The sequence below is a fragment of the Lepisosteus oculatus genome, chromosome 8 (assembly GCF_040954835.1).
Source record: "Lepisosteus oculatus isolate fLepOcu1 chromosome 8, fLepOcu1.hap2, whole genome shotgun sequence".
Lineage (NCBI taxonomy): Eukaryota > Metazoa > Chordata > Actinopteri > Semionotiformes > Lepisosteidae > Lepisosteus > Lepisosteus oculatus.
In genome coordinates this window covers 45,084,967-45,110,251 of record NC_090703.1, presented here as the reverse complement: position 1 = coordinate 45,110,251, position 25,285 = coordinate 45,084,967, and the positions used below count along the sequence as shown (strand labels likewise).

General features: G+C 36.0%; 1 protein-coding gene across 4 annotated transcripts in view; it reads right to left on the bottom strand.

The window, feature by feature from the left end:
• Positions 1-25,285, bottom strand: part of npas2 (neuronal PAS domain protein 2) — an 86,683-nt gene that overhangs the window by 9,603 nt on the left and 51,795 nt on the right. For all 4 annotated transcript variants that reach the window (XR_001478852.2, XM_015351474.2, XM_069193489.1 and 1 more), the window contains exons 2-18: positions 23,206-23,402; positions 20,015-20,071; positions 18,678-18,832; positions 18,206-18,297; positions 17,245-17,334; positions 16,532-16,652; positions 11,039-11,152; positions 10,460-10,578; positions 9,870-9,952; positions 7,624-7,730; positions 7,052-7,199; positions 5,607-5,688; positions 3,929-4,055; positions 3,314-3,411; positions 2,576-2,662; positions 1,810-1,971; positions 636-851 (exon numbers count right to left, since the gene is read on the bottom strand). Coding sequence is in view for 3 of the 4 variants with exons in the window: in XM_015351474.2 (XP_015206960.2) it covers positions 636-851; positions 1,810-1,971; positions 2,576-2,662; positions 3,314-3,411; positions 3,929-4,055; positions 5,607-5,688; positions 7,052-7,199; positions 7,624-7,730; positions 9,870-9,952; positions 10,460-10,578; positions 11,039-11,152; positions 16,532-16,652; positions 17,245-17,334; positions 18,206-18,297; positions 18,678-18,832; positions 20,015-20,071; positions 23,206-23,261 (1,914 nt within the window). In the remaining variant the exon portion in view is untranslated. The remainder of the gene's footprint in view (positions 1-635; positions 852-1,809; positions 1,972-2,575; positions 2,663-3,313; positions 3,412-3,928; positions 4,056-5,606; positions 5,689-7,051; positions 7,200-7,623; positions 7,731-9,869; positions 9,953-10,459; positions 10,579-11,038; positions 11,153-16,531; positions 16,653-17,244; positions 17,335-18,205; positions 18,298-18,677; positions 18,833-20,014; positions 20,072-23,205; positions 23,403-25,285) is intronic.

The window sequence follows — 25,285 nt, the reverse complement described above, 5'->3', positions numbered from 1 at the left end:
AAAACTCCAGAAGATTATGCCCTCCATTTATCAAAATAAAAGCAAAAGTAAGGAAATACAAACATTAAAATTATCTACTCTATTCAACTTAAGTGCATCACCTCACATGACCTTACTCCTTCAGTCAAGTTAAACTGTCTCACCATTTTACAAGGTGAAGAAAAGCTTATTTATTTTTCAACTACAGTATGGGCAACAGTCTGTAGTAATGCCTGGCATTAGGAAACATATGTTAAACAACTCATATAATTAGACTGTTACATATAAGAGATAAGTAAAATCACTAGTACAATTTATTAAGAAAGTGTGCTTAGGTCATGAAAAACCAAAACAATTTTCTGTTCTAATTTTAGAATATAATAAGCACCACAGCTCAATAAAAATAGGAAGGTCACTATTTACCTTGTTTTTATGGTAGAACAAAACAGCTTTTAACTAAAGGGGAAATACGAACCTGGAAATTGATTTTCAATAACATCAAAATGGATGAGTGAGAAAGTTACTATGGTGATACGAGGTGAGAAAAAACTTGGTTCTAAATTGTGTGGGTTGTTGCCTGGTAACAGTGATTACCCCATCAAAGGTTGTGGGTTTCAACACAAAGAGCTGGCTTGAGAGGCCCCCTGGCCTTTTACCTGTGGAGAGGGTGTGCTGGGTTCCCTCATGAGTGAGTGTGGCGAGGAACTGTGTGGTCTGCAGAGGTGCTCAGATCCCATTAGAGGCTGTTTGGAGTGACCAGATGCCTGCCTGATAACCCCTGATTGCTGCTGCTGCTGTGGCTGACTGGACCTTCCAGGCCCTTGGTGTTGCACTGAGCTAAATCCCACAGGAGCGGGTTGCTGCAACAACATCTGGAGAAAGATTAAAAAAAGCAGATGTAGTGATATCTGATATATACTGTATCACATATTCTGATATAGATTTATCTCCATCAGAATATATTGCAGACTGGAGGAGTTTGTCTCTCCCTGACATCACGGAAAGCCTGCTGATGCTTCTTAAGTTGAAGGGGTTGCTGTTTCACCAAAAGCCAAGAGGGTCTAAGCAACCCCATGTTGACACTCAGAGAGTCCAGGTCAAAATCTACTAGTGACTCGGCCAAGGTTTAAACTGAAAGGCTAGGCCACAGGGCACAACTTGTGCCATGAGTAAGAACTTTTACTAGTTAAACCACTCATGACCCCAGCCTTTCAGTATTTTGAAGTCTAATCTTGGGGAGGTCTGGTCTACTTTCAAGACATGTTCAGTTTTTCTTGCAGTAGATTTCATTACTTAAATATCACCATCTGTTTTACTCAATCACATTGTACTTTTCAAGGCAGTTTTGTTGCTCAACATTTCAATGTAGCTCAACTCCTCTTCGTAGCACAGAATAGAATTTGAAAGCTCTAGGTCCTTCAATAAAGACAGAAAACTTAAATTTAAAGACTTTTGATGAATTTTGATTGCTGTAGTAAAATAGTACAGAAATGAGGTAATAACATACATATTTTATAACAGACAGCCATTGAAGTTCTTTTAATATGAGTAAAACATTTCTGTTACGATTATTACTAAAGTCATGATTCCTTTGACCATATGTTCAGTTCCTCTGTCAGCAAGGTTTGTTACAGGAAAGATATACTGAAAGAGGGCGAAAGAGGATTCCCACTAAAGAGATGGTTGCATCTTTGATACTGTATAAATACAGTATAGTGTGCTGTTCTGAAGCAGCTGGAGATCATCAGCTGTGATGACTTGCTCTGCACAAGAGGTAGGTTGCTGTGATGAGTTTGATGGGAAATAATTGTCTTCAGAATTGAATGTTACCTGCAGATTAGAGTTGTTTACAAGCTGCAGTTGTTCCTTGATCACATGCAACTCCTGCTGTTGTGTCTTGATGTCGGCCTGTAGAATCCGAGTTCGCTCCTCCAGCTGCTCTTTCAGCTGGTGCATCACCCCCAGCTGGGGTGGGAACTGGTACATCGGCTGCTGAAACCCCAAGAACCACAGACACAGCATGAGCACCCACCTCCATGTGTGCGTGAAGGAAACTTGTTTATTACCGTTGATCATTCTCCTTTACAGTTTTTTATGTTCCTATTTTTTCTCTTTGCCCGTGTCTCTCACAGTCTGAATGTTTAATTAGTAAAACAACGATTATTAAGAACAATCTAAGGCACTCTTGAGTGGATCCACTGAAACGACAGATTTAACTCAAACAAATACAAATCCTGCAAATATCCAGGTGTTGTACAAAAAGATAAAAGATAATTAAATTGTTCATGAGGTGCGAAAGAAAATGCAGAAAATGTCCTAGACAATTTAATTTCAATCTTTTGCTTCCAGTTGTATGTAGAAAAAAATGTTTCAATCGCCAATTGGTTGATTGTTGTTACTATAAGCCACAGTTTTTGGGAGTGTTGTGATCCGACGTTTCACCTATGAAACAACAACAACTTCCTGCCTGTTTCTACAGTGAAAATGATGTAAAACACTCTACTCATTTCCTTACTGTCTAAAACGACAACTATGTGCGAGGGTGGCACTTTTACCGGTGCTCTTGACTATAAAATGAGCTTAACTACAAACGAACCATGAGAGAGTGCTGACTGGAAGCCGGAGATGGTGGTACATGTTGCTGAGGAAGAATTTCAGAAGCGGTCTGGCTGGGTACCAAAGTCTGAGAGGAAAAGGAAACAAAACAAGAGTCATCTTCTTGCACTCAGTAAAAACCAGAGGAAGTATTGAGGTTAAATAATCAGGCGGAGACAGTGAAATGCTACAAAGCTAGCATTTCACTAAATTAATCTATGGCAGTTCTTTTACAGTCATGGATTAAACTGACAGAGATCAACTGAAAAGTTAACACGGCTTAACAAATGATAAGGATTAATTATTGCACAGCCTTTGGATTGTTTTCTGAGAAAAAGGAAATGAATGTCTGCATCTCCATAAAACCATTAAAAGCTAGGCAGGCCTTTATCTGTTTAATCTCAGACAAATTAAAAGTAGTGTGGAAAGAGTGTTCTTTAAAAAGTTTTCTTTTATAACTGTAAGTGTCCATATCTTTCTCTGTACCTGCTAGTATCACAATGGGTATTAACAAAACAAGCCATGGACAGGTTCCAATCAGCTTTTGAACTGATGCACTTTTGTTCTTTGGTACTGTATGTAAACAATCTTCAGGTTAATTCTAGTCTTAAAACGCTAAAGAAAAAAAAATTTGAGCAAGAGAACACATTAACTAAGAACCGTACCTACATTTCAGAAAAATCCCTACTATTATTATTTCACATTTTCTTCTTTGAGGACATTTTGTATATGAAATTACCTTAGAACTGCTAGGCTGAATTCTTGAAGCAGGCTTTTCTGGCCCCATGGACTGGCGGGAGGGCGTACTTGTTTCTGTGTACCTGATTGAAGAGTTTGCTGCGTTCAATGACAAAGAACAATAATTATTTTGTTTCATTTTATTATGTAATAGAAAGGCCACTACTATGATGCTACAAGGGCCTGACAATGGAGTACAATATTGTCTTACAGTTGTGTCAAAAAGCAATAAGCATATAGCTCCAGAGCTTTGTTGTAAAGTGTTTTAAACCACACGCACAGTGCTAGCCAAAATATCACTGGTTTTCTCAAAATAAGCCACGTGTTGCATGGTAGTACTAATAAAAACTCATATCTTGAAATGAACAGCTGTGAACTTACGTTACAAAACACGCTGTTTTATGTACAGAGTTTACGATTTTAAGTTCAGGGAAAGTTGATTTCAAAATGACGCACTAAAAATAATTTCAAAGCTTCAAAACTGATTTCAAAGACCAGGATGTAATCAATGAATCCATTTAATCAATTCAATCAATACATTTAATGAACCCCCTCTCACAGTCACACAGATCAACTTGCATCAGATTGTAAGAGGAAAGGCTGGGCTGGCACGTACATGCCGAGTCCGACAGGGCCGTGTGTGAGGACTTGTGCGAGCTGTGAGAGGACACAGATCGGGCTTGGCTGCCGCTGGCTCGCTCCCTCGGCACCTCCTGATGCACGTCAGGGTACACCTCGTGGCTCTACAATTAGACAAGGACGTAACGATCAGTGTGAGCGCTCCACGATGGCCTAATGAGAGCAGGACTCAAATTATTATTACTCAGAGCTTTCAGTCACGGATCACAAGCAACCTAATGTGCCGAGAGACCATCACTAACTAGACTTATCACCCAGACATGATGAAAGCATGTCTACCCCTGCAATGTAATAAAGGGTTGAACTGGGTAGTGCAGAAAATTAAGCATTTGCTGTATCTGTAGGCAGTTTGAATAGCTCATCATACTCACTCTTTTTCCATGTTATGCTTACAACTATTACTTTTACATAAATCTGTAAAAATATTACAATTGAGATTCAGGGCTAGACTTACATTTAATGTATTACATTTAGCAGATGGCTATACTTTAGCGGTACAATGCATGTCAATGTCTGCTACTAAAACAAACTCCTAGTTTCTGTTTCAAAGACATTATTTTCCAAACAGGAGCAGAAAATACATATCACTGCTTTCATCAACAGAGATGATAACTCTGATTACTGTCATAGTTCAGGCGGGTAGCTGCGTTAGCATGCGTAGGCTGCAAATGAAATTAAATGAAACGAAACATTAACTGTCATGTTATGGACAACCAAATCCTTTTGGTGAGGCATTATTTGAAACTCAGAATGACCATTGCAGTTCTGCGCGGGCTCGTTCCCTTGCCACTCCACCCTGCCGGTTCGTCCCTCACTACCTGGGCGCAAACCCGGGTCTCTGGCGTCACGCAACAGAGAACCAGCCGGCTGAGCTGAAGAAGACCTCCCTCAGCCCAGGCAGCTGAGTTCCCTGTTATGCGCAGGGAGGGCAGTGACGTCACCGCACTGCAACCACTTGTTTAGAGAAGCCTCTAAACAAGTGGTATGCCCAAACATCAGCTTGGACATAGGTTTGCATTACATATAGGTCATATAGGTCTAGCTCCTTATATAGGCCATATCCCAGCCTCTTAATTCAACCTCAAGAGATTTTTTATCATTTTCAACTACAATGCACAGTGAGAAAGGTTTCCAAGGCAACAGGACATGCAGCTTCAGATTTCTCTTTAAGACATTACCATGGAAACACAGACAAATAACAAAGACAGAAATGACCCGTTGTATTTTTTTTCATTGTCCAGCAAGTGCCCAACCTGTCCCAGGTGTGACAGAAATAATCAAGAAACTGTTGAAAATTAACAAAAAAAAAGCAGCACGTTGACTTAAAGAAGTATTAATGTCCCACATTAAACTATACACAACCACCACACAATGAGGTTATAATGAATTTTCTGTAACTTGTTTCTTTGATAAGAAATGGGGCTATTCAATTATTTTCAGAATTGTGCTGAATTGGGTGCTGAATACTTTGGGTGCTGACAATTCATCTCGGACGCACACACCGGACCATTTAGGATAGTTTTAAGGAGGCCAAGGACGATGAAAGGTTTTCCAAGCTCCTCCTCAACCATCTCCTGATTCACCTTTCTAAATCAAAACAACAGTTCTCAATGGTATATACTAGTGGCCCCGCATTACAATATTCAGACCGCTACCTTAATGGATGAGGAGGCCATTTCAGAATTCGATTCCTCCAGCCCAAGTTCTCTCCTTCGCTCTGCTCGCACTTCTGCATAGCTAGAGGAAAAAATGCAAAGAGTAAGGTAACGTAATCTAGCATAAAAACAACATCAATCAACAGGCTTCCATATCAACTCAGATAACTTTTCTGTTAAAGTCTGTTTTTTTGCCTAGTGCTTCCTAGTCTGTTTTTCAAACAAGAAACAGGATTTCCAAACACAAGCCACAAACAAGAAAGACTGAAGGAAAATTTGGAGGGCTATTACATTATTTTCAGTACCCAAAGGTATATTTGCCATCATGGACTTTCTTAAAAGGAAAGATCTCAAAAAGGTTTTAAAGAACTTTTTTTTTTCTTAATTTTGATCTGGCACAATGCTACTGTACAGTTATTTCACTGAAAGAAAAAAGGAAACAAGCGTCAAACTAAAAAAAAAACAGAACTATTTGAGGCACATAAAATTGAGACTACATTAAACCCTTGGTTTAATGGATTTTCCTTTTGCAGGCAAAAAAAGAGGGACTTTTGGTTGTAAAATCAAAAATATCAGACTTGCCTCAGAGTAATGATGAAATGTACAAATAACAAAACACAATAAAAATAAATATTAGCAGGCCATGACTGATAAAGGTGGGGGGGGAATTTGGCCAGGACACCCAGAAAATATAAATAGAATATATACGTGTTGATGGACTGAAAAATGTCATTCTTGATTTAATAGACATTCAACAATAACAGAAACCCCTTCCCTCCTATTAGTTCATTAAACCAAGGGTTAACTGTGTACTGCACATTGGAACAAAAACTGAAATACACTACATACAAATGTCTTATACGTAATTTCCAAATAATTAATTTGCAGTATGATATTTACAGTTTCAGGTGCAAAATACTACATAAGGTATTTTCAAAGCCTATCACAAACAAGTAGGCAGATAAATGACTAAAATGCACCACGGTTTTGAGGGTGATGGACAGATTTATCTCATGGCACATAAAACATGCACAATCCAGAATATTGGTGCAAAATAGTGTATAAGATGTTGAAAATGAATAAACAAGATAAGAAACATTCAATTAATCTCTCTGTGCTGTGGGCATAAAATGTGTTAATTTTAAAACACTCAATTATTTCTACAACAAATGCACTCATAAATTTATTAAGAGATAAAAAGAATCTACCAAATCAGAAGACTATGCTATATTCATCTCTTGCTGCAAGGCATACTATCAGATGTGTCACAATGATGAAAGGATATATTATTTCCCAATAACACTTTGTGTCATCAGATCTTTTAGGTTTCTCTACGCCCTTTTGATTGCAATCAAAACTTGAAATTAAACATAATGCAGACAAACAAGCGTTTGGCTGTATATCTAGGCCTCTAAGGTACATCAGTGAAGTTCATTAAAGTCTACCTGACAACAGTATGCGTGCACACAATGAACTCTGGCTTGGAGTTCCACTGGTGATAAGTAATGTAATAATGTGTCTGAAGCCAAATCCATTGCTGTCCTTTGGTCAGAAATCGGTAGTAGCAGGATTTTCCCTTCCCAAATTGCATTACTGAAAAATAAAATAAAACGGTTTCAGAGATACAGGGAAAGAAACCCTAGAAATATAATACATTATAATGATACCTTGTCTGTTCTAGTGATTCAATGTCAACTATAATGCTATTTTTTGTAAGACTGGATTGAACTTTGTATCACAATCTATTATCAATTACTGTAAATTAATTTAAAACGGACCTCTCTAAAGTCAAAGAGCCTGTTGCTTGACCTTCACCTTCTTGTTCAAAATGATTGGTTATTTTATTCAAAGGATTGTCATTTTTGCATTGTGCTTTTCCTGTCAAAAGTGTTAAATGCATGCGCTGGGTGCATATCTGTGAAAAACAAACGTTGTAAATGATCCATACTTCAAACTTGCCCCTGGATCAAGTAAACAGCAGTCATGTGACCCTGAGGCAGTAGATCCATTGACTCACATTGCTTATGACACCGTGCTATAAGCTCCAGATCGTCAGCATGATAATAATCATAGCCAGAAGTTCCTAGCACCTCGAAGGGCAAGTAGCCTATTATGGGTGAAGCTCTAAAGAGAAAAAAATAAAGCTCTTTAGAAACGCAGGACTCAAGATGTTGCATGCTAAAAGACAAAACAGAGTAAAAAGCCTGGGAAAAAAATAGGTCAGCTCCTTCTGTTTACAACACACAAATTCCCCAAAATATGTTTCACAAATTCAAGGTCTTGATTCTTTCAGAAAAATTTTGGGGAAAAAAATCAGCCTATTTACTATGAAATTTTCTCTCAATTAAGCTTATTTACCACATATTTTACTTTGACCACAACATGCTGTATGTCTTTGTGATTTCATAGCAGGTAAATAATTTGAAAGGGACAGGAGCCAGTTGGAGGTAAACATTCAGTAGATTTTAAACACATTTTATTATAAGCCTTAACAACATGTTAAAAAACAGTTGAAAGTATAATTTGCTAAATCAGATGAGTTTAAAAGAGATTAAATACACAGTAGTTTACAAAGGTAATCTGGAATGGAAAAAAGGACAATAGAATAGGAGGGTTAAGATCTAAAGTGAGATTCACAGGTCTATTAATAGACGTGCCACAGACACAACATGCTGTTTTTCCTTCATTCCTTTTGATTCCTTCATTGCATGTTGTACAGAGTGATTCTCTAATATTATTATAATGAATGGAACTCCAACAAAGCTATTCAGATAAATTAAGAAATGTTTAAAGTTGTAAGTACTCTACATACTGATTTGTATTGCTAATCCACCCCCATTTTATTAAAATATTGTATTTTACTGCAAGAATACACCCCTGCATAAGGCTGACAAATTAGATTGCACATATCGATGAGAGGAGTGGTGTGGAAATGACTAATTTGAAAAGAGAAGCATATCCTGTTTTTTTTTACCAGGAAACAATTCACACAGAGGTTACCTAAGGAGCTAGACCAAATAAGAATGAATGTGCTGACAGATACACGAGGGCATCTCACAAAAGCTAGCTGCAGCACCTTTACTGTGGTGACTGCATAGGTCACATTAAATTCCAACACCTTGTTTGGATTTTTTTAAGGATTCAAAAGAGCTTTAGCAAAACTGCACAATTTCATTTACCAGTTAACTGATGGGCAATTCTTAATAGATCTGTCTGTGAGGAGGAGATTTGTCATGCTCTTTTTGACTTTTTTCCATCAGAAATGTGGGAAAGTCGTGAGGTGACAAGCATTTTTCACAACTTTTGACACCTAGGGCCTCTTTTGTGATAGATTTTTTAAATATCTCATATGATAAGAATCAATATAAACAAATAGGATAGACAGGTTGCAAAACAAAAAAATCTATATAAAACATGATTTCCATTTCTGTTTTTGATTCAAAATATTAACAGTCCAGAATCTCGTCATTATTCAAGTAACTTTAACAACACCAGACACTGTGCAGAAAGCAAATTTCAGAGATAGATATGAAGACCAAATATCTCATGATCTTTTCAACATTTTGTTTTAGTGAACCTCCCTTATTTCACACACACACACCTATTGCTATCATCCTTTTACTGCAATAACTGTAGATCACACACGGTATTAATTTATGAAAACTACTGTACATGTGAAAATGATTAAGTACCCTATAAAGACAAAACAGTCTATAAAATCCTTGAGATAAACAATGTTTGGTGTTTATCTCAGAACGTTCTAGAATCTTTTTAGCACTGCCAAGAGAGGAAGTAAAAATGTAAATGAAAACCAATCAAAAAGAATAAGTAATATTCTATTAGAGTTGTACAGCGAAAACTCCCGTAAGACAGTGCATGACCTCACTAAAATGATAGTCGGAAAGACACAGGAAATAAAGAGAATACCAATAACCACTGGAAATAGGACAAGAGCAAACTGAATGGGTGTGTTTGTCTCCTTGAACTTCTGATTATTTGTCTTATTACAATTTTTTGTTCCAAGCCCAACATTTCCTAAATAAATTTCCATCAAGGTCTTGACAGATTATCTAGGAAAACAAGAGCACTACCTCCCTGTGTACTTATATCTTGAACTGATTATACTGTAATTAGAATAGCCGAAATTAACAGAACCATAAATTAAAGAAATACAGCAGTGATTCAGATCTTGACAAGGGCACTTTGAAGTGCTATATGTTTTACAACAGAAAACCAACATCTGAAAAACAAAAAAAATCTCACCTATGGTCTAAAAACAGGAATTTCCATTCTAGACTATGCCGAGATGTGAATTCATCACAAGGATCCTCTACATTACACAGATCCTGTTAAATCATAAAAGATAGTTTAGAGATGTGGACAAACTGTAGACATTGACTTAAGAGAATAAGAAACAATCACACAAAAACTTCAGTGTAATACTTTTGGCAAGTTGACAAGTGCAATCTGGTTTATCCTGAAATTGACAAAACACTTTCTGATCTTTCACTACAATGATAAAACATACCCATTCAATAAGGAAATAAAAATGTGTATTTAAATGACAATAGTACAGGATCTGGAACTCTTGATATGAAAATGTGATATGACAGATATGACAATTCTCACATTATAAAAAGCACTTACTGAACTTTGGTGTAATGTACTCATAAGTATTTAGCTGTAATAATCAGTGAGATGGTCAGGGACAAAATAGCACTATGCAGAACTAGACAAATGTCAAAGTTTCTTAAGATATGTAGCCTAAGATGTGAAGCGCTATCCAGTATATGGATTGTAAAAAAAAAGAATCTGGAACAATTTTAACAGCAAAGATGATGTTCTTGTCTTACCTTCAAAAACTGTGGTGTTGCAAGCCGGACAGTAGCTACAAGGCAGACTTGTTCTTCTGGTGAGGACTGCATTGGTCTTGGCAATGCTAATTCAAAGCTGTTACATGAGGACGTAGGCACTAAGCAACAGAAAATATTGATACTATTAAATGTAGATACAAAAATCACCCCTTTACACATAGAATAGGCCATTACATATTACTCTAATACCCAACGAGAGATAGATTTGATTGATATTGTCCCTTCTCTACCACAATATGAGTAGTTTACAGTAGTTCATAAATGTTTGTGAAATTCAGATAAGCATAAAAGTTCAGAATACCTGCAAAAATGTAATGTGGGTTAAAAAACTAATTGATCACTTCATTATAACGTATAATTATTTGCTGTGCTGCAACTTTATTCCATAATCCATAAAGTCTGTCTGAGATATTTATTGGAGTGCATCAATACAAGTTATGCAACTTGATTTCAACTGACATGACTAAAGTATCAAAACTTGACACTGTTACTTCGTGAATTTTTTAAAAATGACTAAACCACCGTTTTATGCCTTGAAGGATTTTACTTGACACCTACCATAGTTATGAAACTTAAAGTCTCCTACAAATTTCACATATTCATATGTAGGGGGCTCCTTTGGATCTATGTTTCCTCTAGCTAGATGACAGCAAAACTCAATATGTGTCTCATCTGAAAAAAAAAAAGAACACATAAGCATATGAATAATAACGCACAAGCAAGAAAAAGCATGCAAATGATCTGCATCCTGAAATGCATCACAGGAAAAGAAAGAGGTTTTCACTTTGTAAAGTAGGCCTCAAACAATCAGACCACAGTTTACAGTATAAGGCAAACTAAAAATTGCAAAAAAAGTTACACAAGTTAAAAGAAGTAAAAAACAAGTTACACACTCTAGCAAAGTGTAACTAAAGTTAAACTTCATATTAGAAACCAAGTGGCTTAAATTAAAACACCATGTACACCATACAGTATACCTCATTCCTAAATTTTTCTTAATAGTTTCACAGCAACAGGTTATTTTAAATGTATACTGTAGTTGCAAAGGCACTTCCAAGAACAATTCATAAGAATCAAATAAAGCAAAAGGTGACCTGATCAGGCATTGTTCCACCTGGACCTTGTTTGGTAAAAGTGCACCTAACGAGCTTTTGTGTGATTGGCAAGTTGCAATGCCTCACTGCACAAGCTTGTATTGCTGGTCAGAGGGCTTAAAACAAATTCACAACCTTTTGTGAAAGTACATAGGCTATAACTATAGTATTCTCATTCCAGAAAATGTTGCATTTCTTTTTTCCATCAGTATATATACATACAATATTTTTGCAGCAAGTACACCACAAATTCCTTGTACAGTCCAGATGCAGCCACTCAGAACGCGCTATATTTCTTCCAATTGCGTTACCTATAATGTGGCGTGTTGCGTTATGTAATTTACTGGCTAAAGACAATCAATAGGTGGTATTTGTGGTGGATTAGATGTTAGTGAAACGATTGCTTCATTTAATCTGTTTCTCTACTGTGCATGTTTTAAATCCACTTAATAAAGAATATTAATGTGGAATTTTACAATAATATGGAAATGTTGATAAATGAAAATAAAAACAACAGAAGCATATCTTCATAAAAAGATATAATGTTTTATAATGTAGTTGATTTGTTTTAAGAATACATAATAAAAACACTACTGCTTTGTTTCTTTCACATGGCCTAATCTATAAAAATAGTTTATCATTATAGCTTGTTGTGAATGCAATGTGCCTCATTCAGGTTTACATCTGTATTGAGAAAATCTATATTTTGTCTTAATGCAAATTTCAGCAATAAGTAATCAGGAAAGAATTTAACTTAATTTTTAGTTTGAAAAATATATTTCACGCATATTGTACTGTTGTGGCTTTAAAACCATATGACATCATACTGTATGTACAGTATATGTATACGGTATACAATTACATTGCAGTTCATTGGTGTATATGCTACTGCTTCGGTATATCTGTGGATACGACTTCATGTGATTCGCGTGTGTGGAACATCAGGAGACAAGACCCAGCAAGTGTTTTGTTTTGACTATACTATGAATTAGTCCTTGAGGCATAGTGTCCAACTGAGTAAATATGTTTCTGTAAAATAGTCCTGTTTCCTCTTTGAATTAAATATTTAACATTCTGAAATATGCAGTTTAAAAATAATAAAAGTCTAAACAGTATACAACTCAACTTACATTCTACAATTGGACAAAGACTGTCTCAAGGTGCTCAGCATTAACCGGGATTTAAAAACCAAACGTTTTCTGGCGGCATCCCAAATGCTTCTAGACGCCACATTTAGCGTTCACTGCTCCACCTGGTGGTTTTACAAAATAGTGCATCCGACAACAGAATATTTAAAACTGCTGTGCAGAACGTTGCTCCGAGGCATGTGCACCGCAAATTGCTGCATTGCCCGCCGTGCATTCTGAATGGTGGGATCTGTACATGAAATGTGCTTGGCGAATAAAGATGAAGAGAAAGAAACAGAATTATTTTTGAAAATAATGTGTTGAAAATAATGTTTTGAATATGTGTTCAAACTAAGAGATGGAACACTGATGAAAGGGTCCAGGCTACCAGGACATCACTGAAAATCTGGACACCACTGAAAATCAAATAGATGCAGGAAAGCACTCCCTGGGTTTTGTGAGTGAGAAACACATCACGGGGGTATGAATAGTGCTTCAATAAAACGTTCGTTCCCCACTGTTTTCTTATCACTTTCCTGTCTGAATCTATTGTCCCTGTACTTCAAGACTACATTAGGGAAAGCATTTAGTATCTAAAGAGCCTAGAGTACACCATTAAAACATGGACCTAGATGAAAACCTTGCAACATTTACGATAACAATTGCCAACAATAACAATGGTACACTGGGAAGAAAAGTGTTAGGGTTAGTATCTGAGAGGGAGGTTGGGAAGAAAATTAAAACACACCTGTTGTGAATTTTTTTTTTGTTAATATTACTGAAATTGCTGTTAATTTTCTGCTTTTGATCTTGAACACTTAACTATGCACCCATGTAGGGAGCTTCTAAACACTGGACTCATTTTCAGGGGCATCCAGTTACATAGAAGGATTAAGGTCACAGTGTACAGTCTCAGATACTGGTGTGGATTATGGCGAGAAACACAGCAGTGATTAAAACCAGAAACAACAGTGAAGTTGCTATAATTAGCTCAAGTACTAACTACACAAACAGACCTTATAAATAGCCTTAGTTGTTAATCACTGTATCCTTACAGAATGTTCATTAGGTTACTGTCTGTCACTGTTTAACACAATGGAAATATAATTGTATTCTTCATTTGCACAATGTAAAAAATAATATTTTTTTCAGAAATGGATACCTTCTTCAGTTAAAACTCAAATGTAGTTTCTTTTACCTGACCTTTCTAAAGTTTTTTTTTTCCAAAAACACAAGTCACTGGATATAAGTCTATTTGGTTTATAAATAAAGTGGGCTTACAGAGGTCTGGAAAATGTATTGCTTATTTTTACACCAACAGGTCACTGAATTTTCTAAGCAAGAATACAAATGCTAATTAATCATAGGTAATGCTTGTAATAGATAATTAATTACCCCCCAGTACAGCTGTTAACAAGACACACAGAGGAGTTAATGTGGACGACATCAGCTACGAAGGATGCACCTTCCTTGCAGCAAAAATCTATTTATAAATCGAGAACAAGAATTATTTTATCTTGTTCAGTATAATATTTAGCTCATGATTAACTGCAAATAAGAGTTATTTAAAGTGAACAAAAAATTATTTGGTTTATTAGTCTTGAACGAAAAGTTCAGCTGCATCATTTATAATAAAACAAAGGAGAGGCAACCAAATGCAACTGGGTTTACCTATTTTCCTTAAAGATCCATTTCTTTGGCTCCTGCACATAATCACTGCTTGTGTGAGACTAGAACTGTACATCAGTGTATTGCTGCGTTGCTCAGTTTGATGTATAATTCACAAATGCTACTTTCATAAAGAAATGCTACAGCAAACATCAAAAGTACTAAAGGTCATCCCAGCCTTTTTCATAACAGCATTCCAATAAATAAAAAAGAAATATTTCTACGCTTCAGGAAAAGGGGTGCAGTGATTCTCAGCATTTAAAGCACTATAGAGTACTTTATTATTTTCCATTTACTGCAACAATGGATTTAGAGTTACCTGTAGTGTGTTATGCCCCTTGTTTGTTCTGATGCAGCAGGATCTTATTTTAAGACCAATGTGTTTTAGTTTATATCTTTTTTTCTTAATTTCCTCCACAGAATCAACTAAAAATTTTACAAACATATCACTATTGGCACAGTTTATCTTATAATGTATTAAGGCAAAACAAGGAAAAGACATTATAGCCCAAATACTTGCAGTACTTATCTGAAAACGTGAAAGATGTTTTGGGTGTGCATCCATTTCAATTACTTCAGCCTCAGCCCCAGTATGTAAGGAGGCATGTAAGTCTTTTGAAAGAGAAGCGACCACATACTATATTCTCAACTCTGTAGCAAGAAAGGTTTTTAGGAGCCCTGGCTTTTTTAATTTTATTTCTAAGTCTTTGTTTTGTTTCCACTGTTTATTTGTTTTAACTCTGACACACCTGTATCCTATTGTCTACTGCAGTGGTTCTCAAACTGTGGTACGCGTACCAGGAGTGGTATGTGGAGTGTCGCCAGCTGGTACGCCATATGACCCTGGAATTTCGTTGTGTGCACTGAAAAATCGGGACGGGTTTTCATATTTTCTATTTAAAGACGTGTCGAATACGCAGCCTACGTACTACGATACACACGCTCTAATACTTGAGTGGACACAGAGCTACATGTACAATGTAATTCTATACCACTCTATAGGAATACATTATACGAATGTAAGTGAAGATGCTTTTCACTGCAATTAGATGAGTCTATAAATGTAGTTGATTTGGCCAATTCGCTCGTTTACGTTAGATATGAGTTTCAGGGCATGTCCCATGAGGACTTTCTGTTCTGTAAACCGCTACCAACAGGAACTACAGGAAAGCACATATTTCAGCTTCTGAATGTATTTATCGAAGAGAATGGCATCGACTGGATAAAATGCGTCGGAGTTTGTACAGATGGTGCTAGAGCGCTGACAAGCCGACACAGCTTTGTAGTTGCACGAATTAGAGAGGTTGCTCCAGAAATGAATGGATGCATTGCAACATCCACCGTGAGACCTTTGCCGTCAAGAAAATGCCTGACGATTTAAAATCTGTTCAACTCTGTTGTGAATTGTATCAAGGCTCGAAAAACGAACTCACATCTGCTTTGCTCGACTAAACAGGCTCACCCCTCTCACTGAAATGGTGCTTTTTTGTTTATTTGTATTTGTTGTTGTTCCTGTTTTTTTTTCTGTAAAGCGCTTTGAGAAGCCACCTTTAAAGATGCTATATCGAATGAAGTTTATTATTATAATATTTATTATATGTGTGTGAGTGAGTGTGCGCACACGCGCACGCATGTTGGTCACTGAGAATTTCTGGGGTTCCTATGAGAAGATGACTTGTAGGTGGTACTTGGATGCTTTGGTTTGATCAGGGGTGGTACTTGGTCCAAAAAGTTTGAGAACCACTGGTCTACTGAAAAAGTTCAAGACCTGATGGCTGGGGTAAAGTAAATTTCTCCTATTTTTGTAAAGGTATGTAAAACATATAAAACAACATCCATTAACCAACATTGAAAATCATTAGCAACCTGAAATATGCGGGAATATCACTATTAGATAAACAGATCACTATTGCAGCATTCATTTGAAATAACCTGTTTTTTTAAGCCTAATCAGTCGAGCTTTTTTTTAAAATAGTGAAAAGGGAAAAAAAGACAGCAGAGTACATTGGCCTACATTTTTGCTTTGACAAGGGCACTACAATAGGAAACAATCCAGCAAACCGATAATCAAGAACTCTTAGTTTTGACTGAAAAAAACAAACACTAAATGAACATAAAGCTATTCACTTGGAACAATATATAAAGCTCCACTAGGCACTCACTTTCCAGGAAATCTGCAGCAATGGGGTCTGTCATCAACATGTGTGATGATAGAAGCTTGTAGACCTCCCCATGTTCTCTCTCAGGGAGAAAGTTTAAGATATTTTGGTCCACCATATCTGACTGATACAAAAGAACATGGTCATTTTTCATAATTTTGTTATAAAACAAGCTGTCTGCTCTAGAGAACAAGGTTGCATCCTATACAATATACATTTTGTACATTTATGCCATCTATTGGAGTTCTTTTGCTTGGAGTTTTCATGCTTTTTTATGCATTTGTACAATTTGGTGACATTTTCACGCAGGTTTGCAGCATATGGAAACTGGAATAAAGTGAACACAAAAGTGTAGTATTTTAAATGAATTTCTCTAAACGTCTAGCACACAATAATGTACGGCACAGTGGCAATGGTAAATAAGTAACTAATAATAACTAAGAAATAACCAGACCTTTTTATTAAGTTCATACTACACTTGCTATTATACTGTATTTTCATATGTATCTAATTATTTCACCTGCACAATATCAAGGGCTATTTTCTACCCTTGATTAAAGAATAGCCAAAATGTCCTAAGAACTGCACTTGCAGAGACCGATGTATTGTAGACATGTAAATACTATAAACATGCGAGCTGAGACCTTCTATACTGATCAGTTTCAATCAAGGCATCAAATATATTTTGCTTAGATAGCAAGCAATGTCTGACTTACCGGTAAATGACCAATAAGTGATGAAACACTATCCGACACATATATTATGTTTCCATCAGTTGTAAGTGCTATAAGAAAACCATCTAAAGCCTAGAAAAGAAAAGGCCATAAAGTTAAACTCTGTTTCTATCAATGGTGTCTTAAGCAGGTTACGGAGATGTTGTATCTTGACTGATTACTTATTACTAATCTGTCAATTGCATCATTTTAAGTGAATAATGGACTTCAACACAGTTCAGTAAAAAATATTAGATTTTAACACACGCTTTTTTTTTCAATATTTCATGCTTTTTATGCCAGACAAATTAACTGCCCAGCAGTGCCGAACACCTTGGAATTAATACACTTTTTCTTCACTTACTAAAAAATGATAGCATACACTGAGGATCCTACAAAATTAGTACTGTACATCCAGAAAATTCAAGATTTCAGTATAATAAACATTTTGCTTTTGTTTAATGACAATTTATGAAGAGCTACAGTACATCTCACTCCTTACTTTCTCAAATAAAGTGATTTGAGGTAGTGGTCCATCTAAAATTAAAAACTATTAAAAATAGTTGTTAAAAAAGATCAATGATAACTTGAAAGTCATCATACTGAACATAAAAATTGTTCGTTCTCTGACTGGACCAAGAACACAATTAATACGGTTAAACTAAAAATAACAGAGAACTTTATAAAAGGTGAGTTCTCATATTTAAAATAAGAATGCTAAAGAAACATATCAATACAGAACACAGTTTCTCCCACATTAGAAATAAGAGTTTATGCACTGTATTTCTTTGGATGTCTAAGGCACAGAATAATTCAAAACATCTTCTACTGACTTTTTGAATATTTTAAGAATAGTGAACCAAGCATTTCTGAACTACTGATCTTCTGACATACAGTACAGTAAAGAGTAAAGATTCCTTTACCATTTGTGTTCATTTTAGATGAGGGAGACTGGCCATCTTACCTCCAGCATTAACTGAGTAAACTCTTCATTACTAAGAAACGAAGGTTTCCAATCTTGCCGGATCTCACATGACTCTGTCTGTGCTGTGATTTCTGAAATAAAACAGAAGGTTTCACAAACCTCACATGGTAGACATTTTCCTGTGTTAAAACCATCTGTAATCTAGGAGGGAAGGTTTTGCCTCAGACAGGAAATACTGGTTTCCCCACCAGCTCAGATGTGACACGAGCCTCTCAACATTTTTTTCAGTTTAATAAAACGAGGCAAAAATGGTTTTCCCGTTACTCTCCCTAAGGATCATGCTGAACCCAGGCAAATGGAGTAAAACCCATCTTGGGAAACAGCAGAAGGCAGACAGAATGGATTCTTCGAGTGCCAGATGGTACTCACTCCTACTAAACTGGACTACATGTTATACATCTTAACCTCACCCTTATTTTACAGCAAACCCCAAATTTTTTCCATAGGATACCTTTCTGTTTCTGTAGAAAGTCAATTGTTCTTTGCAATATGGTTGACTTGTCCATTTTCCTGGGATGACCTTGTCCCTGTAACATAGTACAGAGCTCCTTAATGAGGACATTGAACTGGTCTCTTCGTTTCTTCTCCGATTTGTTACGTGATGCCCTTTTGAAAGGGAGACAAAAGGAAGTAATTAGAATAACAGCACTGATTAGCATAGTACTCTTACACAACTGGGCTTAATGTCCCTCAGATACATCTTTGATAAAAATGTGGCCATTAGGCCCTATTATGAAAATTTGCTTCTCTCATTGAATGAAAATGAACAATTGTAGATATATTTCAATTTTTAAATCAGTGACCTGCTTGTATAATTATCATTGTAATTATGTATCATTACTAGCATTTTGTTAATTTCCAAGGTAGAAGTACAGTAGGTCTTGCTCCAGATAGTTTAGCTTCAAGAAGACATCTCTGAACTTTTAAGTTTCATCTACACAAGGAATTATTTCTTTCACATTCTTTAAAATTAAATTTCCCTGCTGTTCACAATGTTTAAAAGTAATTTAATAGGGTAAACACAAAACACCTGGGTAATTATTAATCACCCTGAGGTTCCTTAGGTGCAAATTAAAATAAATATGACTACTCTCGAGTCTAAAACTTCAAAGCTTTAGTGTACTGTAAGTTGCTGTAACAATCCCCTGAAAAAAACATCAAACATCACATTTGCTGTCTTCATGTAAAAACAAAGCTTAGTTTTTGTTTTGCTGAAAAGAATAAGGAAAAACATAAAAAAACTGAGAATTTTAAACTTATGCTAGTAAACTGTAAAACTGCACTGGAACCAACTGGAATATCTTTATAACTTTTTATTAACTCTAAAAGTAGAATATTAGTTATAATATTCTAGAGCAAATTAACAATCTCAGTCTCATACTGTAAACTGGCAGAATTGTGAACTTTAATTTATCAATCATGATCTGTTTTTTTCAGGCATTTTGTCTGCTCCTAATATTACATATACAGAAGAGTGATACAACCAAATGAAACCTAAGACATGCACTAGATGCTTAAAAAATGATTCTCAAAACTGTGTGGTGTTACAATTAAATTTTCTCTTGTAGAAACAGTGCTCATTATATTCAGCAACAAATGCTTTTTTTCGACTTTGTATTAATTTGCTTTAGAGATGCATTTATCAGCTTTTGAAGGTTAGGGTTTTCTTTGAGCACAAACAAAATTACCACATACAAAATAAAATTTGGTAATTTAATAAAAAAAGAACACTTTATTTTAATGTTGATAAACTGTAGTGATTTTTAGAAACCTAAAAATTACAAATACCTTTTTGCCCTGTCCTTCTCATCTTCATCCATCAGATCATCCACACAACTGCTGGTTCTGGAAAAACACAACAATATCTCCTTTAAGTAGATGACATTACAACATAAGACTAGTAATGTAGTGTGGCTTTTGATGGCGTCAACATGACTGCTTTACATTAAATGTTTTTTTTACTAAGTGCCGTCTTTGAAAGCTCTTGTCAAAAATGTCCACAGGGTGTCATTTTTCATTTATGCAATGTTGCCCAGTTAAGGACGTTTTTGTATATAATTGATGCCAAAAATTAATTCAGATATTGATTAATCATGAATGCACTGCTGTTGTGTATTACTGCTAGAAACTTAATTAATCTCCAGTATACACAGACCTAAGCAGCCTGGATGGATATAAAATAAAACATTTTTGTCTCAGCACATAACCGACTGTACTGGCTCAATGGGAAATATGAGGTTGTTTACAGACTTTACTCATTACTTGCAAGGCTGTAAATGGTTATCCTCTGATTGTCAAATCATACAGTACATCCCTCTACTACTTATACTTAATAATTTTAATAGTATAAACTATTGAAATATATCATTACTCCAATGATACCAGCAAAAACAAGGCTTTGTCCACATCTGGTATGAAAACACACCTTTTCACTGTGTCTGTTTAAGATTAATTTTATTTTTTGGCTTTGTTTTTCAAGTAAATCTGTGTTGTCTGTATTATTTGTGTTTGTAAATTGTCTTGAACTTAAGAAAAAGCACTTTATAACTATAATGATTATTCAATATGTGAATGTCTAATGTAATAAATTATTATTTAACTTCTTTTCACAATGGGTAATGTTATGAGCAGATAGATGCTGAGCAGATGTCAACACAAAGCTGTTTCACTCTGAATATTTCCTCCCAGCTGCTTTGTGCAGAGATAAGTATTCCCTTGGGGGCAATACATATTTTTTCAAAGATTAAAGACCCATACATACACTGTTAACCTTAGGCAATGCAGTGCTCATTAAGACTACAATATGAACATTGGTGTTCAAAAAATAAATATCCCGCTATGAATTCAACAGTGGCAAAGGTTGACAAAGCCAACCAAATGAACTTCTTCTGAATCATCAAACAGGAACTAGAGGATTACAAGTGCAAACTACATAGAAATGCATTTAATACTGAGAACAGGAAAGATTTTTTACAAAAATGGTTGTGGAGATCTGAAACAAGCTCCCCAGATACGATGTTGATGGTGAAACCTTGGCTTCTTTAAAAAATGGTTGGCAATCCACAGATCACTTAGCTACTAGTAACCAAATGAGTTAAATGCGCCCAATGGCCTAATCGTTTGTAAAACGCTGTAAGATTATTATGTCTACAGGTGTCATAATAAATGCTGTCAAAAGTAACGTTACATAAATTTGGAATTGCTTTACCATTCACATGCTTAGGGAATACCAGTCACAGTTGGTTAGTGACATAACCCAAGCTTGAACCACTCATCTCTAGACCACAAGGTTCAACCATAGCTCTGATACTTCTTTGGCTAAGACAGGCCCCTGTGTTAATCAAGCCAAAGAAAGCACAGTGTGCTTAGAGGGTCATGTATAAAATGTTGGACACACCTAGTTGCTTCTAATAATGGCTGCCAGAGGATCCTTTCCATTTTCCACACCCGTTAACCAGGGCGTTGACATTGATATTTCCATTTTATTGTACAGTACAGGTTGTTCTGTCTACAGTAGCATGCAGATTTAGCGCAGTACATGGAAAACCAGACTAACACATCTGGAAATTGTGCGAAAATGTCAAATAGCGGAATTGTTCATCTTCTAATTTTAATGATTTCACACATGCAATTCATTCAATTTGATGAAATGTTGATATTGCATACACTACATGCGCACGATTCCCCAAGAACTAAGCCAAAAAACAGTCAAGCACTTAGGACTCCAAAGTTTGGAGTCGGCTTGAGACAGAATTAGCCCAAGTATGGTACCTGGAGACACAATGCTATATGACAGGCTGTCCTCTAGATGAGACATTAACTCAAGGTTCTGACTACTTTGTCATTAAAGATATCATGCATTGCTCATAAGAGTAAGGGTGTTACATTGAGTGTCCTGCCCAAATTACATTCTGGGCTTGCACAATCTGGCCTTCCAGAGATTCCCTCTTAATTCAATAGGTGAAGTAATTACTCACTTCTCCACCTGATCTGTTGTGCATGGGGACTGCTGGCACATAATGGCTGCTGCACAAGTGTGTTCTGCACTTTAGTGGTGAATGAAGTGGGTCCCCTCCTACATGTTAAGCGCTTTGGGATGACTTTGGGATGAAAAGCGCTATAAAAATGTAAAGAATTATTATTATTACTTTAGCTTGTCTTGCTTTTCTCTTTTGTTAAAAGCAGACTAGGAGGGATTTCTTAATTAAAGAAGCCAATAACGCCAAAAGACTTCCCAGATATGACAACCTGTGTCTCTTTTAGATTTGAATTAGGTTATTGTGAGTTACGAGCATTTAAACTATTTTTTATGACAGATTTTTATGTGTAATACTTAACAAATGTCTGACAATGAGGCACATTAATATACTTTAAACCCACACTAGAATATCTAATTTATGACATGTTGTGTCATGTTATGTATGGTCTCGTATCAAATACAGAGAGCATATTTTTTCAATATACCGGTGCAAATGTAAAAACAAAAGGCCGTTTCCTTAAAAAATCCTTGTCCTTCCCTCATTTGCACAATGAGCCAAAAAATTCTATTTCCAAAAATAAGAAACACAAGATGATTGCCCTACCAACTCCAGGATATAAGTTAACCACAATGCTTCAGATTACTTCCTGCATCATATGTCTGCTGTTTATTGTACAGCATGAACTGTAGTGTTTACCTGCTGAATATAAGTAGCCCAATGTTACACCATTTTACAAAGCAAAAGCGGACAACAAACTGAACAATATGAGATAAAAGTGTTTCCACTTTTACAGTTAGTAGGAATACTTTCCAATGTAAAGGAAAGGAAGCTTTCAGACAACCCTGACAAATAGAAATCCCATCATGTCCTGTTGGGTGCAGATTCAGTCACTGTTACTGAAGCAAATGAATGAGATAAGGCAGAAGACACTGCTGTAAAAGACCAGTTAAGATTTTAAGTGGTCAAAAACCCCTTTTCCGGCTTGGTCCTGATACTCACTCCCATTCCCTCCTGCCGGTTGGACAGCGACTCCCAAACTCCACGAGGTTTTCCATCTTCACTCCCACTCCCGTCCAGGCCCTCTCCGGAATCCTGCCTTTCCCATTCAGACTACTGGGCTGTGGCTCCCGAAAAGTCCCAAAATGTGTTCTCTGTCCACCAGGGCTGCCAAGGGCTGCACGAAAAATGACCAGGATCTGAAAGAAATAAAAACCAAATTGAAGCGATTCAAAAATGGGCTAAACAAAGCTTTTTATTTTCAATTCTTTGTGCAGCAAAACAGCGCTGTCTGGTACTACTCCAGTCTATTAACTGAAAGACACATGTATAGCATTATTGCTAACTTTACCACAGAGCTAAAATACACTTTCTGCGTGTTGTTTGGTTGTATTTTATGCTTTTCTCATGCTGAGTGTGAAAGATATTAGAGGGCACTTCCGGTGGCTGACTATATCAAGGTATTCTAAATTTCCTGACTCATCAGTAAAACAAGCTTCTGTTTCCAGTTTTAAAGCACTTTTGTCTTCTTACCAAGATTCCTCCCAGCAAATTATTAGAAGGAAATCCAGTTAATGAAATCCAACATCAGCACAAGACTGCCAATAGGATCTTGATTGTAGATAGAAAATCTCGAGTGCCTTTATTCTTTTATCTGACTCCCATCGTAACTTCAGGCATCGTCAAAACTGCATTGCCTGACTCCATGAATGCAGAAGTCATAAGAGTGGTCTGTGTTAAAGACGTTTCCACATTTAAATAATGCTACTTTAGTCCCTGTATAAAGACTATATTAGTAAATGTCACTACCATACAGGCATGACTTTTCCCTTAAAGAATTCTGCAGGTTTGGAAAAAGATTTTTTGAAAGAAAGCACAGAATATTTCAGATGGAACTAATTTAACAGGCCCATATACTTTTGATTTTGAAATTTAACTTTGCTGGTCTACTAAGTCTAGATGCTTTTGGATTTTATATCAATACCTTCAGTGACAATTTGAGCAACAATTTCTATCTGGCCAAGCTTTTAATCGTATTACAAGAAGGGATATGATCATTTTTGTCTGTATCTGGGAATAGCAGTTAACAAAGTAACAATGCTGAATGCCAAATTGAATTACAAACATTAATTTGAAGTCTTACAGGTTTATAATCACAATACATGAGTCTTTAAAGATAAAATGTAATCTATTTGGAAAAGCTAAGTTATTGTTTCAAACTGTACAGCATAAACCATGTAGAGTTTCTTATATATGAACTGTTGTACTGCCATGGCAACTCAAATTAATTCTATAAAACAGCAGATAGAGATTCTATGTATACAGATCTTAATATAAATACAAGGACAAGGCTAGGTCATGGTTTATTGAAGGGCAGACCAAGTTCAGGTGTCACATGCTAGAAAGAACATAGTGAATCTTGTAACACAGATCATAAATCTAGCTGGAAACATACAATAAAGTGTTTAACGTCAAAAACAGCTCTTAGGAAAACTGGTTTTGCGCTATATTTTTCCACTAACCTGCTACTTAAATACCAGATTCAACTGAAACGAATGATGCACATGCTCAGGATCGCAATTAACATGGTGTGCAGTATGTATTATTAAAATGTTCTGTTTGGGATGTACAGTTACTGAAATCATGTTTCTGCATGTCCAGTGTCTATGAATTCACAATTCACAGTGTTAACAATTTTAACAATTTCCCAGTCGAAGAAAATGCTTCCATTTTACTGTCATCCAGTATTTCCCAATCTACTCTTGAGAGCTTTGGTTTCCTACTGTTGCTGTGGTTTGATATTGTACACTGGCTAAACTAAGCTCCTCTGAATTTCTCTTCTGATTTTTTTATCAAGGTGGATTTCTTGTTATAATACTTGTTTATATTTTTAAACATTTTTTTAATATTTTGAATGAAATATTACTGTCTTCAGTAGGGTGGCTCAGTGACTTAAGCGCATGAAAACTTCACTTCAGCCCAGCTGAAACACAATTATCCTAGCTTTTGTCTAGCCAGAAGTTGTCATTGTCCAACATAAACCCCATTCCTGATGATAACTTCCCTTATTCATAGTGACACA